This window comes from Eublepharis macularius, chromosome 1, assembly GCF_028583425.1.
Source record: "Eublepharis macularius isolate TG4126 chromosome 1, MPM_Emac_v1.0, whole genome shotgun sequence".
Taxonomy (NCBI): Eukaryota; Metazoa; Chordata; class Lepidosauria; order Squamata; family Eublepharidae; genus Eublepharis; species Eublepharis macularius.
Window position 1 is genome coordinate 114,888,415 of NC_072790.1, and position 19,900 is coordinate 114,908,314.

Sequence of the window (19,900 nt, forward strand, 5' to 3'; positions counted from 1 at the left end):
CCTCTTCATCTCATTAGAAAGTCACATAAATGCATATGGTGTGTGTGAGCGGGGGGAACCACCTAGCGCTCGGGAAACTAGACAGGAAACCAAGGAATCCGGGGCGTTGGGTTCCTCACTCCCCCGTTTTGCGCCGCCTGAAGGAAGCCAGCCAAAGCCGGGGAGGAGGGTGGAGCCAGGACAGCTCGCGGGCCTCTTATTAATAGAAGCGGCAGGCGTTGGAGAACGAGACGCGCGCAGGGACAATGGAGAGCGGCGGGGTACGCAACAGCCAAGCCAAAAGCAGCTCGCCTGCGGAGAATAGCCAAGAAAAAAGCTTCCGCGGCGATAGGGCTGTCGCAGGGCCAGAGCGGCAGAATTCAGCGGCGGTGCCTATGCTGTCGGCCATGGAGCTCGCGGAGGAGCCGGAGAAAGCAACACCCAGAGGCAAAGAAAAAGATCCGAACGCCTACAAAGTTCTCTCCCTGGTAAGGAGGTGACGCCCACATGGAGCCCGGCGGAGGTGGCGTGGCGAGCTCACAGCTTGTCATGGCGAGATATGAAGCGGGGAGACCTGGCTTTGAATGCTGACGGCCAGACAAACCTACCTGGCAGGGTTGTTAGGCGGTTAAAATGGGATGCTGTCCAATGCCACTGGAAATAGGGTGGGTAAACAAATCGAATAGATACGTCGGGCTGTTCTTTCAAACTGGGAAGCAAGTGGCTAAATTGCCTGGGCCATTTAGCGAGTCTGGCTGACAGCTCGCAAAGATCCTGATCTTAAAATCATATGGCATCATTAAAGCTAAAAAATTAACAAAAAAAAAAAGCTACACGGGCGTTATTAAAGCATATTGGAAAGACACGTTATATGGTGTGTTGTGTGGGTTACATTTGGGCATGGAGGCTGCAGAGGTCTCCAGGTGGTCTGTGGCAAGGCATTCTCAGCTAATGCAAACAAACTAATACTGGGTATGTGGCAGGCTTCCTTTTAACCAGTTTACCTACCACCCATGATTTTCAACTCTGTGGTTGAACCTTGGAACATGTGAATTAATAAAGACGTGTGAATATCTGTGCATACCTATAGTGTTCTCTAAACATTAAAATAAACTATTACACATCTGGCAGAGTCCCAGCATAGAGGATAAGATTTTCTTGGAGCAAAATAATAAAGAGTCCAGTAGCACCTTTAAGATTAACCAACTTTACTGTAGCATAAGCTTTCGAGAACCACAGCTGTCTTTGTCAGATGCATCTGATGAAGAGAGCTGTGGCTCTCGAAAGCTTATGCTACAATAAAGTTGGTTAGTCTTAAAGGTGCTACTGGACTCTTTACTATTTTGCTACTACAGACTAACACGGTTAATTCATCTGGATTTTCTTGGGGGAATTTAAACCCAGCATCTCTCTCTCTCTCTCTCTCTCTCTCTTGAAATTAACCACTTATAATGAGGTGGGGCAGTCTTAGTTGGAAATCAAAACCGTTAAGTTCAACCTGTGACACTTTCTTCACTCAGAGAATGATCTGCAGTCATCAGATGCTGTATTACTTGCATTATCCACAGGAATTCAGATTTTAAGATTATATAATACGAATTAGTTATTCCTCAGCATCTGCTAGCCAACCCTACAAAAGGTGGATTTTCCCACACTTCTGATGCATGTTGATTGATGACATGGGATTGTAATCTGTGTTACTGATTATGTATGTTGTTCAGTGAGGGGGTGATAGTTATTCCTGTTAATTAATACTGATTACACATGTATGCACTTGTGTATGTGATGAATCTCCTACTTCACAGGGTAATGATAAACTCAGACAGATTAAATACATTATATATAGGATCCATGTGTCTATTCTTGATTTGGTAAAACTACATTGTGATGCCAGTTAAAGACTGGACAGCTTTTCTTCACCACACATTGATGATAACTTAGACAACAGAGAAGTTATTTCTGGTCCTTCTCTTTCTATGGGGCCTTAACAGGAAAGTATGTTATAGTTCTGTTAAGGTTGCCAACAGGCCTGGAGAAAAACATCCTTTCTCTTTTAAAAAAAACTTAAATGTGTGGAAACAAGGAATCGAAGCTTTCCATAACATGGAGGTAAATAACATCCTATTCAGTCTCTCTTAAAGGGACAGATTTTTCTCCAGGTCTGCTGGCAACCATATCTCCTGACTACACATTTACTGGTTCTGGAAGAGCTCCAACCCAGTTGGCATCAATGCTACTTACACTTTCGTGTTATACATAGTAGACTGCAAAACCTTGGTGAGGTTTGGACTATGATCTGTGTAAAGTTAGTCATAAAGTTAATCATTCAGTATCTTGATATCTAAGAACTTCTGTACTGCAACAAGGGAGGACTATATATATATTCCCAGTTATATATATATATAACTGTCTCTCATAGATATATATGAGAGACAGTAATTTAAAAAAACAAAGATGGTAGGAATGTGAACAGTCCAACAGTCCAGTCAGTTTCTCAAAACATTTTTAAAAAAACCTCTCTTGTAAAAAAATTAAAATAAAACATTTAAGTTCCAAAGTAGTAATGATGCAAGAAAAATTCTGCTGTATCAGACCAAAATCCATGCGTGCTCACTCATATCCTGTTTCACAGTGGCTGACTGTGGCCTTTAGAAGGCCTACAAACAGAGACCAAGCCTGTTGTCCCCCACCCTCCAATAACTGGATTCAGAACTACATTGCCTCTATATACAGAAGTTCCTGTTAGCCATCATGGCTAACCACGGAACTTTCTTCCACTAATTCCATTAATTTCCATTTTACAATGCAAGCGTATGCATGTTGGCTCAGAATCAAGTCCTAATTTGTTTAATAGAACATACTGGGTAACTGTTCTTGAGATTGCAGCCTTAATCTAGCAGCTATCATAGCTTGGGGCAATGAGTTCTATAAGTAAATGATGCATTAATTAGAACTTTCTTTTGTCTTAATTGAGACTCCTGCCCATTAACTGTGTGCTCTCAAGTCTCTCTCTGTGTATGTTAATATAATATGTATTTTAATAAATATATGTTCCTGCAACTATGGGTTTGCTAAACATATCAAAAGATTTATTAATGGGCTAAACATCTCCTCACACAGTAAATATATGTGTCTGAGGCACATCCCTCCCCTCAAAAATCAGCCTTTTGATGCATTTCTAGTTTAATGACCCCAAATGATGTCTGACAGTGAAAAGAGAGAGGGTAAATAGGGGAGGGGGTGCAGGGGAGAGCTGATAAGGGGATGGACTGGATGGGGCAGTTGATGAGGCCAGGAAAGACTGGCCAGGTGGTTGTGTAAGGGGTTACTGGAAATGCCCTGTTGGGAAATGGGAAGAGAGCACAGGGGAGGAAGTGGAAGTGTAGGAGGGGTGGCCAAATGGACATAGAATAAGAGGAGGGGACACAGAAGCCAGTTGTGGAGTAAATGGGATTTTTCCTCTCCTGCAAGTCTTCACGGGGTCACCTTTTGCATACTTGGGCAGTAGAGAGCAGCTGCTGGAACGGACAGTACAAGCAGCCACCCTCAAACATGACAAAGGCTTCCACCATTGCAGCCATCCTCAGGCAGGCTGCAGTCCCAAGTTGTAAGCTCTATCCTGAACCCCATTAGTCATCCTTTTTTTTTTTAGAAGCTGAGAGCCCCAGAATCCTTAACGTTTCTTCACAGGGAAAGGGTCCAGCCCACTTATCTTTATGGTTGTCCCTTTCTCCTTGTATATTGCCATTTTCCATGAGACTATGCATGGGGGAACAATGCAGTCAGAAGTCGACAAGGCTTTGTAGACAGATAAAAAGAGGAAATTGATTGTATCCATGCTAATGAAATTTAGTGTTTTGGGTATATAAATACATGATTTGGAAACCACTACTGTGCAATGGTATGCCAGAAGTTGTTTCAAGGTTGGTTCTGATACAACATTTTGTGCTCCAAGATAATGGCTTTTAAAGGTGATTACATGAGCATCTCCACATGGAAACACTGTGTTGAATGCTACAGTTGTACAAGCAGAAGATGCTTGCAGTGGTGGATCTTTCTGGCAGTTCTTTCCCCTTTCTTTCTCACAGAAGCTCTTTGTGACTCTCTCCTGCAAAGAAGGTTGTGGGTGTCCATATGCAACAAGCCACTAAGCTTGAAGTGTGTGCTCTGAAATCAAGACCACTAACTTTTCCAAAGGTTTTGCTTCCTTACTCTCATGCTACACACACACATGTGCATGTGAGACCCACCAGGACTTACTGGAGGCATCTCATTTCCCCTTAACCTAGTCATTGCCTCCTTTTGTTTGCCAGTATGTGATAATCCTCATGGGAGGGAAGGTGGCATGGTATAGCCCGATCTCGTCAGATCTCTGAAGCTAAGCAGGGTCAGTACATGGATGGATGACCACCAAGGAAGACTCTGCAGAAGAAGGCAACAGCAAACCACCTCTGCTTTGCACCTGCCTTGGCAGCCCTTGACTGGGGTTGCCATAAGTCAATTGTGACTTGACACACAGTGACTGCATGTCAATCCTACGTGTACACCTGTTTGTAAGAAAGAGCCAACACATGTTCAGTTCACAAATAAAACTCGGGAAAAGTTCCTGAATAACTATGGGCCTTAAATCACATGTTCAACTGTATATGCCCTGTATGTAACATATATACACATGTAACATGCATACCCATGTATAAACATGTTATACATGTTTATACATGTACATCTGATTTTTATATGTTACATGTTTTACACAGAAGCCCTGGAAAGATGACCCCTCCCTCCCACACATTGACTTAATGTGTGTGGAAGGAGATCAGATATGAGTGTGTTGGCCCTGCCTCCACGTGATCGCTGAGTTATCTGCACAGCGTGAACATGTGGAGGAAGTGTCTGTGCATATGCTTCCCTCCCCATGATCAGCAACGCTGTCTGTACAGGGTTGGATTGTGGCATCTTCACTGAAACTTGTGAACAGGTTTTTTTTTTATTTTTGAACTAGTAGTTTAAAGGAATCTTTACTGGGTAGCTTACAAGGACTGATCATTACCTAGTCTGCATGCTTACGAGTTTTGAGATCCATTCACATATACATATCTGACACGCAGACATTACCGTTTGCATCATCTCCTTATCTTTAATGCATTCAGATTCTCTTGAATGCAGAGACAATGCCAGGGAAAACAATATATTAAAGTGGCATTTATGTCATGCCATAGCAAAGATTTTGAGTTAACGAGTGAGCAAAAAAATTGTAGATAAATTGTTCTAATTTTATTTTCCAGTTATACAATCAATTCAGCAACCTTTATTGGCATTACCAGTTATACAAAGAATCTTCACATTTATTCCTTTTTATGACCTGGCTGCTATTGAAATGAGATGAATTAAGCCTGTACGAAACATAATCTAACAGCTTTTCTTTTCCTTTTCTTTCTATGCCTATCAGTCTCTTTAAGAGGAAAGTTTTGGAACCGTATTAGAATTATGCAAAGTGAATGAGCCATAAGGCATAACTTAGAGAAGAATTAAACTTCATTTTATCCTTTATCTGCTCTTCTGCTGAACTTAGCATTTTATCTCAGATTTCTCTCTCTAGAGATTTCTCTCTTCAGATGTATCAGATGAATGCCTGTCACTACATGCAAAAAATAAAAAAATCCTAACATATACTTGAATGTTTGTTAGCATAATTGGCATCTTCCTTCTTGCCCTTTTAATGACCTTAGACAGAAATAGCATAGCACATACTAAAAGTTTAGGAGAGTGTATGTATTCAATTCTAATAGGCATATTGCTTTTTGATATAGAAATAATGACTTTTTCCTCTATTAAAGGTAAATTCTGCTTTTTAAAAGGTCAAATAAGACTGTGTTTCATATAGGAATTAATTCTTCTTTCCAAGCAGGGAGAGAACATGCAAAACTTCATAGAGTAAGATACCTTACAGTGTAATCCTTAGCAGAGTTACTCCAGTCCGGCCCATTGATTTCCATGGGATTAGACTGGAGTAAGTCTTTTTATGATTGCATTGTTAGTGTGTGTGTGTGTGTGTGTGCTGATTGTATTTATGCAGCTTCCTATGCTCTTGTATTTTCTGTGAACCATACACACAGTAAACTCCTTATGCTCTTGGGTTATTCATTACCTCCAAATGCTCCACAGGCTTTGATTCACAAATTTCTAGGTCATACCAAAGTGTACCAATCTGCAACTGCAATAATGTAGCTAAGGTGATATGAAATATTTCCTATACAGCTATCTCAATCACTCAGGACTTGCTGATTTATGGTGTGGTTGGCCTAAATATCTGGGCCTCTCATCCAGTCATTTGCATAAAATTGCAATATGGCTGTAAAAAGCAAAATACATTTGAAGAATATCCTGATTCCACTGGAGATGCCTCCAGGCTTGTTTTTAGTCTTTTGGCCTTAGAGGAAAAAATTGGTCTCAGTGCTATTAAATGGTAATTTTAAAACTGTAATTCACGGGGAATATGTGGTAGCATTTTTTACTCTTTGGGAGATGATGATTTGATAATGATGGATGTGCAGGGTAATAATAATAAAAGTAACAACAACAATAAACAACTGCACGTGTATACCACTCTTCTAGACAGATTAGTGCCTCACCCAGAGCAGTGAACAAGTTAGTGTTATTATTATCCCCACAGTGCAGCTGGGGAGCTGGGGCTGAGAGGAGTGGCTTTCCCAAGGCCACCTACTGAGCTCATGACGCTAATGGGATTCAAACCAGTAGAGTGCTGATTCACAGCTGAACCATAATTTAAAAAATAGCCTTGAAGGAGAGTTAGAATGTTTCATATGCTTAAGAGAGGTGGGGGAATGTGGGAGGGAGAATATTGTATCTTGGACTTTTGGATAGTTATAAGTTCAAAGAAATAGGAGTGGTTTCTAAAACATTTACACTGAGATGTAATTCCATGGAGAATACCTAATAATCTTATTAAAATATTATGTATGCTGGTGAGTGTTGCTTTTTAAATAGATATTTTTATGCTGGGCCGAGCAAGAGAATCAAAATGTATTTCAATGAAATGCAACAACAGAAAGACAAAGCATGAATGAGCTAGTGCTGATAATTAAATGAGATAAGATGCTGGAAGAAGACCTGTGGTCTTTCTTCACTAGCATGAGAAATAAGGGGTACGATTTCACCAAATCCCCTCCTTATTACTTGCCCTTGTGCTGCGTAGCATTTTGTACAAGAAGGTTCCTCTTGTTCCGCTTTAGCTTTGGAGGGGGGTGTAGAGTAATTCACAACAGGCTGTTTAAAGGAGAAGGCTGGAAAGAGGAGAACCCTCAAACTCTTTATGCTCATGGTTCGTAAGATCTAACCCAGTATGCCCTAGGAGGAATACTTATGACAGAAGTGCAAACATGAATATGGATGGGAATATGGATGGGAATATGGATGGGAATATGGATGGGAAAGTCGATAAATTTATTTAGGTTTGCTGCTTCCTAACTGTGTTGCCCAAGTGTTCAGTTTTCAGAATAAAAAAATGTTTTCCCAGTTATCTGTCTTTGTGCCCATAATGTTTAAAGGGCAATGCACTACATTTTCCTCCCACACAAAGGGGACAGAGACTCATGCCTAGCCAAGCTCATGCCAAGCTCCATCCTAGAATACAAAAGCTTGTTCCAGTATAAACATACACAAAAATACATTTCAAAATAAAACATATTTTCTTCTTTCCTGCAGCAAACCAACAGCCATTCTAAAATACTCCTTCAAATGCAAAATATTGTGACTCCATGTTGAAATTGTATTGTGGACTACATAGATACTCATAATTATTTACAAAATAAGTATAAACATGTGCCCCACAAAATGAATGACTATGGGGGGGGAAATCAAATGTTCAGGCTGTTTGATTTGCTTTTCTGAAGTCTAGAAGATGATTTTTGTTCAAGTTCTTTCCAAATTTTGGAGACTGTTAAATGATCCTAAGATTTTTCTAGTCTGTAGTAAAAAGAACATTTTTTTTGAAATGTTCTTCTGTGGCTTGTGGTGCTATAAACATGTCTTGTGTGCGGTTTGCATAAGGACCCCAGAATGACATGAATCAGTTCAGTTCAACAGTAACACGATCATTTCTGTAAGACTTCCTGACCACAGGAAGAGATTCAGTGTAGTTTACTGACCATGATGATATTGTGGGGATCTCTCATTTAGATGAGCTATATACATGGTAATGTGAAATTATTCAGATGCAGCAGTTAGAGAGGTGACAAGGTGGTGTTTAGGGACCATCTGTCTGAACTTTCCTAAAATTATACTTTAACCTTTTAACATCATCACTGTGTTAACTGTTGGAATTTTTTTAATCGTTTGGACCCAAACCTGTCATTGCAGGCATGGAAAGGCGCTTCTATCAGTGGAAAGTGGGTATTGTTTTGCTCACTCCTCTTTCTGCAGGATCCCCTGACTCTCAGAAAAAGGTTTAGGAGGGAGGATATTGTTGGGACTGCAGTAGGGAGGCAGAGGTGGGAAAGCATTCATTGTGGTTCATTGGAAGCAAGCCTATGTGTTTGATGCAAAGTTCAGCTAATGATTTCAAAAAGCTTTAATCAAGTGTTCAAATGAGTTTAGTGAATTTTGGTCATATCATGCGAAGACAAGATTCTCTGGAAAAGTCAATAATGCTAGGAAACGTGGAAGGCAGTAGGAAAAGAGGAAGACCCAAAATGAGATGGCTTGACTCAATAAAAGAAGCCACGTCCTCTAGTTTGCAGGATCTGAGCAAGTCTGTTAATGATAGGATGTTTTGGAGGTCTTTCATTCATAGGCTCACCATAAGTCGGAGGCGACTTGATGGCACATAACGTACAGTCAGGGCTCATTTCGAGGGGGAACGCACAGGAACGCAGTTCCAGCAGTTCCCCAAAGAGGTCACATGTCAGGTGGCCCTGCCCACATGACTCAGCCATTTTGGGCCCATTTCGTCCCGGATTGGGACCGAAACAGCCTGGATCAGGCCTCTGACGGGTTGTGGATCACTCTCCCGCTCATCAGCGGCCTGATCCTGCCCATTTTGGGCCCCTTTTCAGCCCCTTTTTGCCATTTTGGGACCAATTTCGGCCCTGAATGGCCAGGATTGGGTCCAAAACAGCCAGAATAGGTGATGTCAGGGGGTGTGGCATATGCAAATCAGTTATACTAATGACACACTTCTGGTGATGGCAAGAGGCGTGGCATATGCTAATGAGTTATGCTAATGAGTTCCTCCAGCTCTTTTTCTACGAAATGGCCCCTGCATACAGTGCATTCTAAGCATGCAGATTATACCTATCTAGCTACAGTTCTTGCAACACCAAGGCCCTCAGGGCACAAACAGCTTTTGAAACTCCAGTTTAGTGTTTGGTGTGTGCTCCTGTGCATGAAGGAGAGACAAAATGCTGTTTGAGAAACACCAGTCCCAGATCTTGGTGTGTGAGGAAAAATAGCTTTGTGGCTTTCTAAGAGCAACTTAATTCTGCAATTACTTTCCATGTGCCAGAGAAAAAGAATAAAAACAAGACTATGCATATGCCTTGCTTGGTGAGGGAGGCTATTCCCACGGGTATTTGAAGTTTCACAGTATAGTGTGAGCTTTTATGAAGTGTGCTGATTACTGTTTCCATCTTGTTTATTATAAGCTTCCAAAGAACATTTTGGATATTTGATGCATTTGCATAGGTTCTATGATGAGAATCTGAATGCAAAATTAAACTCAGAATGTCTAAGCTTGCTATGAGTGGTTCTGGGCCACCTCTTTCCCAACCTGTTGCTTAGTGCTAATTCACAATGTACATCAATGACTGGAACATTTCGATGCAGTTGACCAACCGCAATTCGAGTGAAAGTAATTAAAAACAGTACTTATGTTTTGTATGGTTGGAGATCACTTATGGAGATCACTTATATCATTGCTGTTTACTCTCCTTTGATTATGTCTTTCTTTTCTGTTGTAGGTATTATGCGTCATTGTGCTAACAACAATTTTAGGATGCATATTTGGACTGAAGCCTAGCTGTACAAGAGATGGTAATTATAGGAAATTCTAGCATATACTTTGAGGAATGCCCTTTGACATAAAAAAGCATCTCACATTAGGGGTTTTACCTTAGCAACTCAAAATGATTTTATTTACATATGTTGTTGGAAACAACTGAACTCAACTCAAGTATAAAATGTATTCTTTTAAAGAAAGAATAACTGGAATGGTTAACAACAACAACAGCTGTGCTTATATACAGCTCTTCTAGACCTGCTCTTCTTAACCCAGAGCAGTCGACAAGTTAGTGTTGTTATTATCCCCACAATATAGTTGGGGAACTAGGGATGAGAGGAGTGGCTTATCCAAGGCTACTGAGCTCATGGCAGTAGTGGGATTCAAACCAGTAGAGTGCTGATTTGCAGCCGAACCACTCAATTTATAAGTGTGAGTCCAAATCTAATGAGGTATGGATGAGGTTTTTCAGACAATTCACTGTTTTTCTAGAATATCTTAGTTCTATATAACATACTATTTTGAACCAGCTCCTTAATACTGCAAAAGAATTAACACATTTTCTGGCTCATAAAAACAAATAAGGTGAGCAGCTATGACTCATGGCAGAGCATCTGTTTTGCATATAGAATACCTCAGGTTTAATCCTCAGTATCTCCAGGTGAAGGGATCAGCTGGTAGGTGATGTGAAGGACCTCTGCCTGAGACCCTGGAGAGCTGCTGCCAATCAGAGTAGACAGTGCTGACCTTGATAGACCAATGATTTTACTCAACAGAAGTCAGCTTCATGTGTTCAAATGTATATGAGCTCAAGGTTTCTGTGAGGGGTGTGCGTTTCAAAATTTCTGAGCTGAAGATATACATGGAAATCGCTGTTTTGTGTCATTAGTTTGATTTTCTAGAATTGTGACTCAAAACCAAGATGCTTGGGAATTACAAAAAAAACACCCTTCTCTGAAACAGTCTGTTTTTTCAAAGTTAGGTGCTTACCAGGAATACAGCATGAGGTTGTGTTTTGCCTTGATTCTGCTGATTCCCTGAGCAATGACAATTCTCCCTTCCAATTGAATCCTTGCAAGACAGGAGCACACAGCTATCCCAGCCAATCATGTTAAGAGAAAAACTGCACGGAGCTGCCATTTTTCTTTGCTCCTTCCTTTGTTTAGATGGAGCTCTTATTTTCTCTGCAAGTAACAGCTGGGGTCACCTTATTCAGTGGCCCATAGATTTGGAACCATTGGTCCAATTTGCTTGACACTGGATCAGCAGTAGCTTCGCTAGCTCCTTTAGCTGGATATCTTAAGCTTGCAGAGGAGTGTTTGAGAGGTGATATAACAGCCATCTTCAACTGTTTGAAGGGTTGTCACATAAAAGATGGGGTGGAGTCGTTTTCTGTTGCCCCAGAGGGTCGGACGAGAACAAACAGGTTAAAATTAAACCAAAAGAGTTTTTGGCTAAACATTAGGAAGAACTTGTGACTTGATGGCACTTTATGCACACACAAGAAAAGGCTAGATGGCCATCATACAGTAATGCTGATTCTGTGACTCAGTATGAATTTAGGCAGATCATGAGAGGGAGGACAGGAAGGGATTGGCCAGTGCTAGGTTCTCGTGGCCTTTTCTTCAATGCACAAGGTAATGCCAATAGCTACTTTGGAGTCAGGAATGAATTTTTCTCCAGGCTAGCTCCCCCTCCAAATCCCCTGCAGGGAATAATTGTCAAGCTGCTGTTCATTTCCCTTACTCTATGAAATAAACAACAGACCACAACCAGGAAGGCTGACAAACACAAGAGTTTTCAGTGGAAAGGTAAACATTTTTGATAGGCAGTCACTGTAAGAGTAGGAAAATTAAATGAATGCAGACTTTTTAAAAAATAAATGATGGTGGCTGATGTCATATCCCTTGATAGGAATCAGTGCAGAGAACAACACCTGTGATGAGAGGCATCTACTTGAGGGAGTTTGTAAAATCAAACCCCTTTGTCTAATTCAACATTGGCGGAGGGAGGGAGTGTCTTTAGATTAGAGGGAAGGACTATGTTCTGTGCACATTTGTTGCCATTATCTTTAGGCCAGTTATTCCATCAGACTCATCCTCACAAGGCTGTTGTTGTGAGGATAAACTGGAAGAGGGAACAAGCTGTTGCAAACTATTTTGGTTCCCATTGGGGAGAAATGTTGCATATATATCTAAAAACATAATAAATATCTATGAAATGTATTGATTAAAAGGAAAACATTAAGGCTCTTGCAAGTGATTGTAAGCATGCCACCAGATCGTTTTTACATGTGTCTTACTCGCCATGCCTGCCATAATAGCCATGCTGTTATCAGTCTATGTAAAGGCTTCTCTGTCATTTCTATAACTGCAGGTTCACCATGTCACACAAGGCTTACTGTGTGTTGTACTTGTGGTGTGCTAATCGCTAAAGGGAATTTATGTATGTCTTGATCAGTACAAGAGCAACCATGGAGAAGGCAGCAAACAGGGTCCCACTAGGAGAAAGTTCCTCAGAAATGACAGTAGGAAGACATGATTGCAATGTAACCTTTACATGATGTTTTACCTGATTGAAGTAGATGGATTTGGAGTCAACCCTATAATGAAGCAACATGAGATTTTAGAAAGGGCCTCATTTTCTTATATTGCTTTCACATATTTGCAAAAAGCATGTGCAGTAGCAATGGAGCTTCTGTACAGGATTTTGTTTGTGTTTTCCATTGTGCCTGTCATTTCTCAGGTCTCAATAAAAGAAAAATCAAGCAAAAAGATTATTGCTGGTATATGGTAGGTATAAGGGAAAGTGGGGAGAGATTACACTGGATATGGATGGGAAGATAAGGAAATCTTCCAGTACTCTTTAACCTCAAACCCAATTTGAGTATGATCTTTAGAGAAAGATCATACCAAAGCAGGTCTGAGAAACTGCAGAGCAGACCTGGGGAAAACCTGCAAAGTAGACAACTGCACCGTTACATTGTATGGAATCTCTCCTCACAAAAAAAATCTCTGCAGTTTGGGGAAAACATGGAGCAAGAGCTCTGTGTGGAAGCAATCCTAGTTATCATTCCAAAGCAGAGATATATGTTTTTTGTTTCCCCTGTATTAAAATGTTTAATGCTAGAACTGGACGAAGTAGTTTTATCATAGAACCGTCTGATGGCAGTGTTGGCGGTAGTGTGGATAGAACTTACATCTCCTTCTCCTTCTTCAGGTTATTTGATCTAAGCTCCTTGGACAAGGAGAAGCAAACCCATGAGTGTACAATCCAAAAGCCCTGTTTGAGCTCAGTTGACGTTACTTTTAGTTTTACCTTGTGCAGTCCTTTGAAATAAAGGGCTGTCACCAACTGTGTTGTTTTGCAGACTTCACACCACAAAGACATACATACACAACGTCAGTGGCATTTTCATTTTGGTAATTCAGGGAGATCAGTTTATGCATTGTCCACTCCAAAGCCCATGCTGAATGTTAAATAATACGAAATCAGTGTTCAGTCCATGATAATAAAGATGCATTCCATGTCAAATATTTCAGTCAAAACCTGCAAAGGCCGCTGCTTTGAGAGAACGTTTGGAAGCTGCCGCTGTGACAGTGAGTGTGTTAAACTTGGAAACTGCTGTTTAGATTTCCAGGAAGCCTGTATAGAACCTGGTAAGATTTTTTAAAAATGTTCCAGTTCTTGAGGCAGCTCTGCTGATGAGAATGCAGGGAGATAAAAACCAATAGTTCTTAGCATTACATCTGCTCTGTTGCCATCTCTTATGATCATGATTATATTTAAAAAATGTAGACAACAAACTCTTTGTTCCTAGGGCTCCGCTGACTACTTTTCTGATTCCATGAGGGAGTTTAGGTATGAGGTGTACAGTAAATTGTTCACTTTAATTAATAATAAGGCTCAGACTTGATGGTCCTGGATCTGGGAATTCAGATTTCCACTGAACAAGTGAAGTGTTATAGGGAAGAGCATGAATTGGAAGAGAAAAACAGCAGTCATGGGAAGGGTACTTCACCCCTATCTAGCAAGCTATTTCTTAGCTAAATTGCCATCTTCCCAGATATTTTTCTTCAGAAATGTGTTGGATATGACTCGGTTGGTGTTTGTGGGATAAGGGGCTGCAGGGGAAAAGTAGTGAAGAGGGAAGAGTTAAGCCCTCCTGTCCTTTCCTGTGTCTCCTCTCCTCCCACTACCATTTTTATATATTCATGTGGGAATTGGGTGTAGTCTAGGGTTGCATAATCCATCTTGGAAAATTCCCAGAGATTTGGGGGCAGTGCCTAGGGAGGCCAAAGTATGGAGAGGGAGACATGATGTCACATCCTACGATGGCACATCCAGGTCAAAGGTCAGTTCCTCCTACTCCTTCCCTGCCTGTGAGATCACTTCCTCATACCAAAAGTCAGATTTTAAGTTTACTTTTCCCATCTCATAATACTTCCCAACTTTTCCTCCTACCTTGTATCACTTGTAGACTTCTGTATGCATGTGTGTATGAAATATTAACCTTTTGAGCCTAAATATTTGGGCTGATATAATTGACTGCTTGCTATTCTGTCACATTCCACACAATGCAAAAAACCTCTCAAAATCCTCTTTAGGTATTTATTTATTTTCATTCATGTCATTTATAGTCTGCCTTTCTCACTTGAGACTCAAGGTGAAATTAGCGCAGTCAATTTCAAGGACATTTCCATAAACAATGCCATAGGGTAAATAAACACAATTTTACAAAGACATAGCATTAGTAAGAATCCAATACAGAGTTGAAGAAATGTTGAAACACAACATAAGCAATTCTAGGGCTGACATTAGACTACATGAAGCACAAGTAGCTCGTAGGACCGCGTATTTAAGACAACAGGTAGTACATAAGGCAACATAGTGGTGAAGTCTATGGTCCTTAACTCATTAGTGAAGCATCTGAGAGCCCCTCCTTACAATACAAAAGGCTTTTTGAATAATTCAGTTTTGCATCATTTGCGGAAAGCTAGAAGAGTGGGGGCTCTCCTGACCTCCTCAGGCAGGCTGTTCAACAAGGTAGGGGTCACGACAGAGAAAGCTTATTTTTCAGTTTTAAGGGGGAAAGTCAATTCTGAAGATCTGTAGAAACTTGGAAGACACCAGCCAACTACAGTTCCATCCCTCTCTCAGGGCCAAACTATAAGTGACGAATAACACAGATTGGACACTTGTCAGCTTCCCTCAAGTTTTGATGGGAGATGTAGGCAGCTTGGCGGAATGTTGGACAAGCAACAGTTGAAAAGTCTATTGGACAGCAGTCGGAGAGCCAAGCTGCGAGACCAGGATGCCTACATTTCCCATCAAAACTTGAGGGAAGTTGACAAGTGTCCAATCTGTGTCATTCATCACTTGTAGCTTGGCCCTAGGTCTCCAGCCGTCTTCTGGACTTCAGTGGATTGACAATCAATTTCTCCTAGTCTTCAGGAGAAGAGACACTCTATGATTTACGTTTCCCCTAGACTCTATGGCATACTATTGAGTTCACCCTCTGAAGCTGTTGTTTCCTCTAGGGGAACAGATCTCTATAGAGATTAGTTGTAATTCTAGGAGAATTCTGGGCTCCACTTTTTAATCCTAGTTTTAGTTATTTCTCTGGTTCTACAGAATCTGTAGTCTAATAATGTAAAGTTCCTCCTGCCAACATAAAATCCTGTAGGCCAGAGACTACTGAAGGTGTTCTGTGGAAGTTACTAGGAAGACATGGTAGTGAATCGATCAGTTTTTGCTGACCTCCATGACTTCAGCAAGTTTTTATGCTCTTCTTGTTACCACCATGAACATGAAATCATATTCTGATATTCAGGACCTAACCATCAAAATAGTTTAGTGCTTTCCTTCTTTTCCTTGGTGTGTCATGTTTTGTACAGGTATAGGGATACTATACCCCCGGTGGGGGTGGGGGATCCCCCGCCCCCACCCCTCACACCCTGCCCCCACTTACCTGGCCGGTGGGGGGCGCGCGCACCTTCTGTGCGTGCTCCTCTGTGGTGCTGCATGCTTCCGTGCGCAGCAGCTTGCTGGATCGGCCCAGTTTGGCCTGGATTGGGGCCGCTGCGGAGCACGGGAGCACTCCTGTGCTCTGCAGCAGCTCAAAACGGGCCTGATCTGGGCTCAAACAGGGCCGTTTTCAGCGCTGTGGAGGGCAGGAGCACTCCTGCCCTCTGCAACAACCCAAAATGGGCCTTATCCGCGCCAAAATGGGCTCATTTCGGGCCTGTTTTGGCATGGATCGGGGCCATTTGGGGTCACTGCGGAGGGTAGGAGTGCTCCTGCACTCCACAGCAGCTCAAAAGGGGCCCGATCTGCGCCAAAATGGGCTCGTTTCGGGCACATTTTGGTGCTGATTTGGCCCTCCTTTTGGGCTGTTGTGGAGGTCAGCAGCCCTGATCTAAGCCACTGTGGAGCGTAATCATGCTGGGGGGGGGGGCGCCGCGTGATGATGTCACTTCCCAGAAGTGACATCATCACGCTTGCGGGAGCGCTTGCTTGCTTTGCGCCCCCCCCCCCCCCGCAGAAAGGTGACTGCCAGGCACCAATCCACCTCCCCGGAGGTTGAGGAGGCCTGGGAACCCTAATAGGGAGCTAAAGTTAAAATTGCTAGCTTCTGAAATGTAGCTTTAAAAAGGAGTATGTAGAAAGAAGAGTTGTCATGCAGTTATATTCATATGTTTTTGCTTGTGTTATGGAATTAAGCCATATTTAACTAAAAGTGGGTTGCTTGGTTTTTGATTGTAGCTCATATATGGACTTGTACTAAGTTCCGGTGTGGTGAGAAGAACCGGACAGAATATCACTGCTCGTGTTCAGATGACTGTGTGAAAAATAATAATTGCTGTGTCAATTATTACTCCGTTTGTGAAGGTAAAAAAAAAACTTGCTTTACATTTGCATCTTTAAAAGATGAGAAGATCAATGATGGAGTGGTCTATCAGCCTTTGGGAATTTTTTGTACAACTCTTTCTGAGCTGTGTAGGACTTAGACAAAAAAGAACTGTAATTTGAAAGGGAAGTTGAAAATGATAAGGCAATAAGATAAGGTACAGTCAGTGTTGCATACTGGAAGACAACAAATGTCATTGAGACATAAGGATTTGTAATTGGATGGTTAAAGCGCAGTTTTTTGTGGGGAAAGATTACTTGTGTTTACTGTCACCCAGAATCAGTGATTTCTTGCCCCTGAATTTTACAAGTAATATAGGCTACGAGTGTCCTTAGATAAGCCCAAAGTCTTGGACATCTCCAGTGGAATTTTTTACTTTTCCACTGTAAATTGCACAATTTTGAATATTTTAGAAGGAATTAATAGTGCAGTCCTCAGCACAGTGACATCATTGGAAACCTGTTGTTTTGAATGGATTTAGAAGGATATAATTGATTAGGATTGCACTGTAAATGTGTAGATTCATGAAGTTCAGTTTCAGTCAGTTCATTGATATTTTTCCTTACAAAAAAGATTAATATAATCTTTAAAAATAAAATATCTTTTCTTAAATAAGGAAAGACAAGCTGGCTTCAAGATGAATGTGAGGACATTAAGGAACCCCAGTGTCCAGATGGGTGAGTATATTTAAATTTGATTTTATATACTTTTAAAAGAAAAAAAAAGTTGCTTCAGTCTGTGACAATGTAAATTTCTGTACAGTAATTACCTAAGTTGCTAATAAAAGTTTCCCAGGGAGCACGTTATTCAGTAGTACATCAAATATGACACTTACACAGCAGCAGCAGCAGCAGCAAAAAAAAAGAGGAATTTTCACAGTTTAATGAAGAGATAGTTTTCTTACTCATTGCAATCTGAAGGAGACAGACACAAGTTCGTTTCTTTTATGTGTACTGCTTACTGTGGAATGCTAGTGGCTTTAAATGATTTTTAGCAGTACATATTTAAAACCTCTTGTGAGAAGGCATTTTTGTGGCACTTGTGGCCTAGCTGTAAACACAGTGAATGAGATTAACAAACCAAAGTATTTTGTGAAAACCTCAGATCAGAAACTCCAAGACCTGTGACCCAATTCTGTTTTGTTTTTAAATCAAGGCCGTTTCCACACGGCTTACCTTATTCTGCAAAATGGCGAAATCTTGCGAGAAGACACTTATCGTGCGAGGAGACGCGATAACAGCATCTTCTCGTGAGATTTCGCGCAAGATTTTGCTATTTTGCAGAATAAGGTAAGCCATGTGGAAACGGCCCCCAAAAGGGTGTTTTAACCTTAAGGTAAATTATATTAACATAACTTTTAAATGTTTTAAAAGGCTTTAAAAAGTAAATACAAATGTGAACAATAACTACTTTAAAGGGACTATTGCAGAACACGGGTGCCACCTTTTGAACCAGTTCCTCTGGTTAGTTCAGTTAATATCCGTTTGATCCTCAGCAATCATGAGGTGATATTATTTTGCTTGATGCCATAAAAAGTTTCCGCTGTCCATTTCTACACAGTAAACCATTATTAAGGGGTAGGACTTTTTTTCCTGGCCAGTTGGCACCCTTACTCAGAAGGATACTACAGAATGGAAAGAGAATGATAACATATTAACAGTATTTTTGTATACTAAGTATACTGTACAATTCCACATAATCAAAAAGCATCAAGTTTTCATGATCGGGGGATTAATAAAGAAATTATTATATCATGGGGAGTTGTGAACTGGTTGATGATGATTGCATAGTTATTTTAACATGATCCCTTAAGGAAAAGGCCTTTGTTATAGTTTTGCTTTTCACTTATTAAGTTGGTTGCTGGCTGTGGCTGGTTATGGCCTAGCGTGACCCAGATCAGGCCTTGCCTATGTTGAATTAAGTTCTGAACTGCTTTGGTACTGGACACTGAGGAGCTATTACACTGGTGATGCAGATAAAACTTCAATGGTCATGGCAATGTATGGTGCCAGGCCAGAATTTGGTGGAGTTAAGAGAGTGGTCTGAGTATGGTGAGAGACTGGAACATTATTTTAAAGCAAACAAGACTGAAGATGCAGAATGGCAGAAATCTTTTTTTTTTTTTTACTGTTTGTGGGCAAAAGACGTATATCCGCTTAAGAAAGTTGGTGGCTCCTCAAAAGCCAGGTGAGAAAACTTTAAAAGAATTGTGTGCTCTAGTACAATAGCATATTAGCCCATAGCCTTTAGCAGTGACCCAGTCCCTGAAGTTTCATAGTCACCAGCGTAAACCTAGTGAAACTATTTCTGAATTTGTGGTTGAACTGTATTCTTTGGCTGAATTCTGTGGATTTGGAGCTTCCCTAGATCAGATGCTGTGTGACAGGCTTGTTGCAGGCATACTTAATAAGGCAGTTCAATGCTGTCTGGGGGTGGGGGGGGGGGGATACCTGGGTTTTAAAACAGCAGTGGACATTGCTGTGGCCATGGAACTGGCGGCCCAGAAAGTGCAGGAGTTACAGAGGATGCAGCAGGGTTGAATCATGTGGCCACATGTAAATCTGGGTTGGCACCAAAACTACAGCCTTATGACCTACCCAGGTGCAGGCAGCGGGAGTTTTCTGTCCTGAGTAAGACAGAGTGCTGTTTTCATTGTGGGGCTCTGCGTAACTCTTAACTGTGGTCGGTTTCGAGACAGTTGCCATTGCTGTCATTGCTGCCATTGCAGGGGACATTTAGTTTGTTGACGTCCCACTCAGCTGCCACCCCATAATGAACCAGTGAGACATTCTAAGAGATTGCAGATGTTGGTACTGGTCCATTTGGTCAGACAGGAGCTGAGAGTTCTGTGCTTGGTACTTAACTTTCAGATGTTAATGGGCCCAATTTAGATATGGATTGAGATGCACAGAGAGAAGGCACTTCTCCTGCCCCCATTTTCCTAACCTGAAACAAATCTGGGGAGTAGGGCTGCCAGATCCCCTGCCATGAAGGGG

General features: G+C 41.3%; 1 protein-coding gene across 1 annotated transcript in view; it reads left to right on the plus strand.

Annotated features, from left to right (window-relative positions):
* The first annotated feature begins 236 nt into the window (after nucleotides 1–236).
* Nucleotides 237–19,900, plus strand: part of ENPP1 (ectonucleotide pyrophosphatase/phosphodiesterase 1) — a 66,066-nt gene continuing 46,402 nt past the window's right edge. Inside the window, exons 1-5 of the mRNA XM_054975047.1 lie at nucleotides 237–467; nucleotides 9,957–10,029; nucleotides 13,537–13,653; nucleotides 16,760–16,885; nucleotides 17,521–17,581. Coding sequence (XP_054831022.1) covers nucleotides 246–467; nucleotides 9,957–10,029; nucleotides 13,537–13,653; nucleotides 16,760–16,885; nucleotides 17,521–17,581 — 599 coding nt within the window. The 5' untranslated portion in view covers nucleotides 237–245. The remainder of the gene's footprint in view (nucleotides 468–9,956; nucleotides 10,030–13,536; nucleotides 13,654–16,759; nucleotides 16,886–17,520; nucleotides 17,582–19,900) is intronic.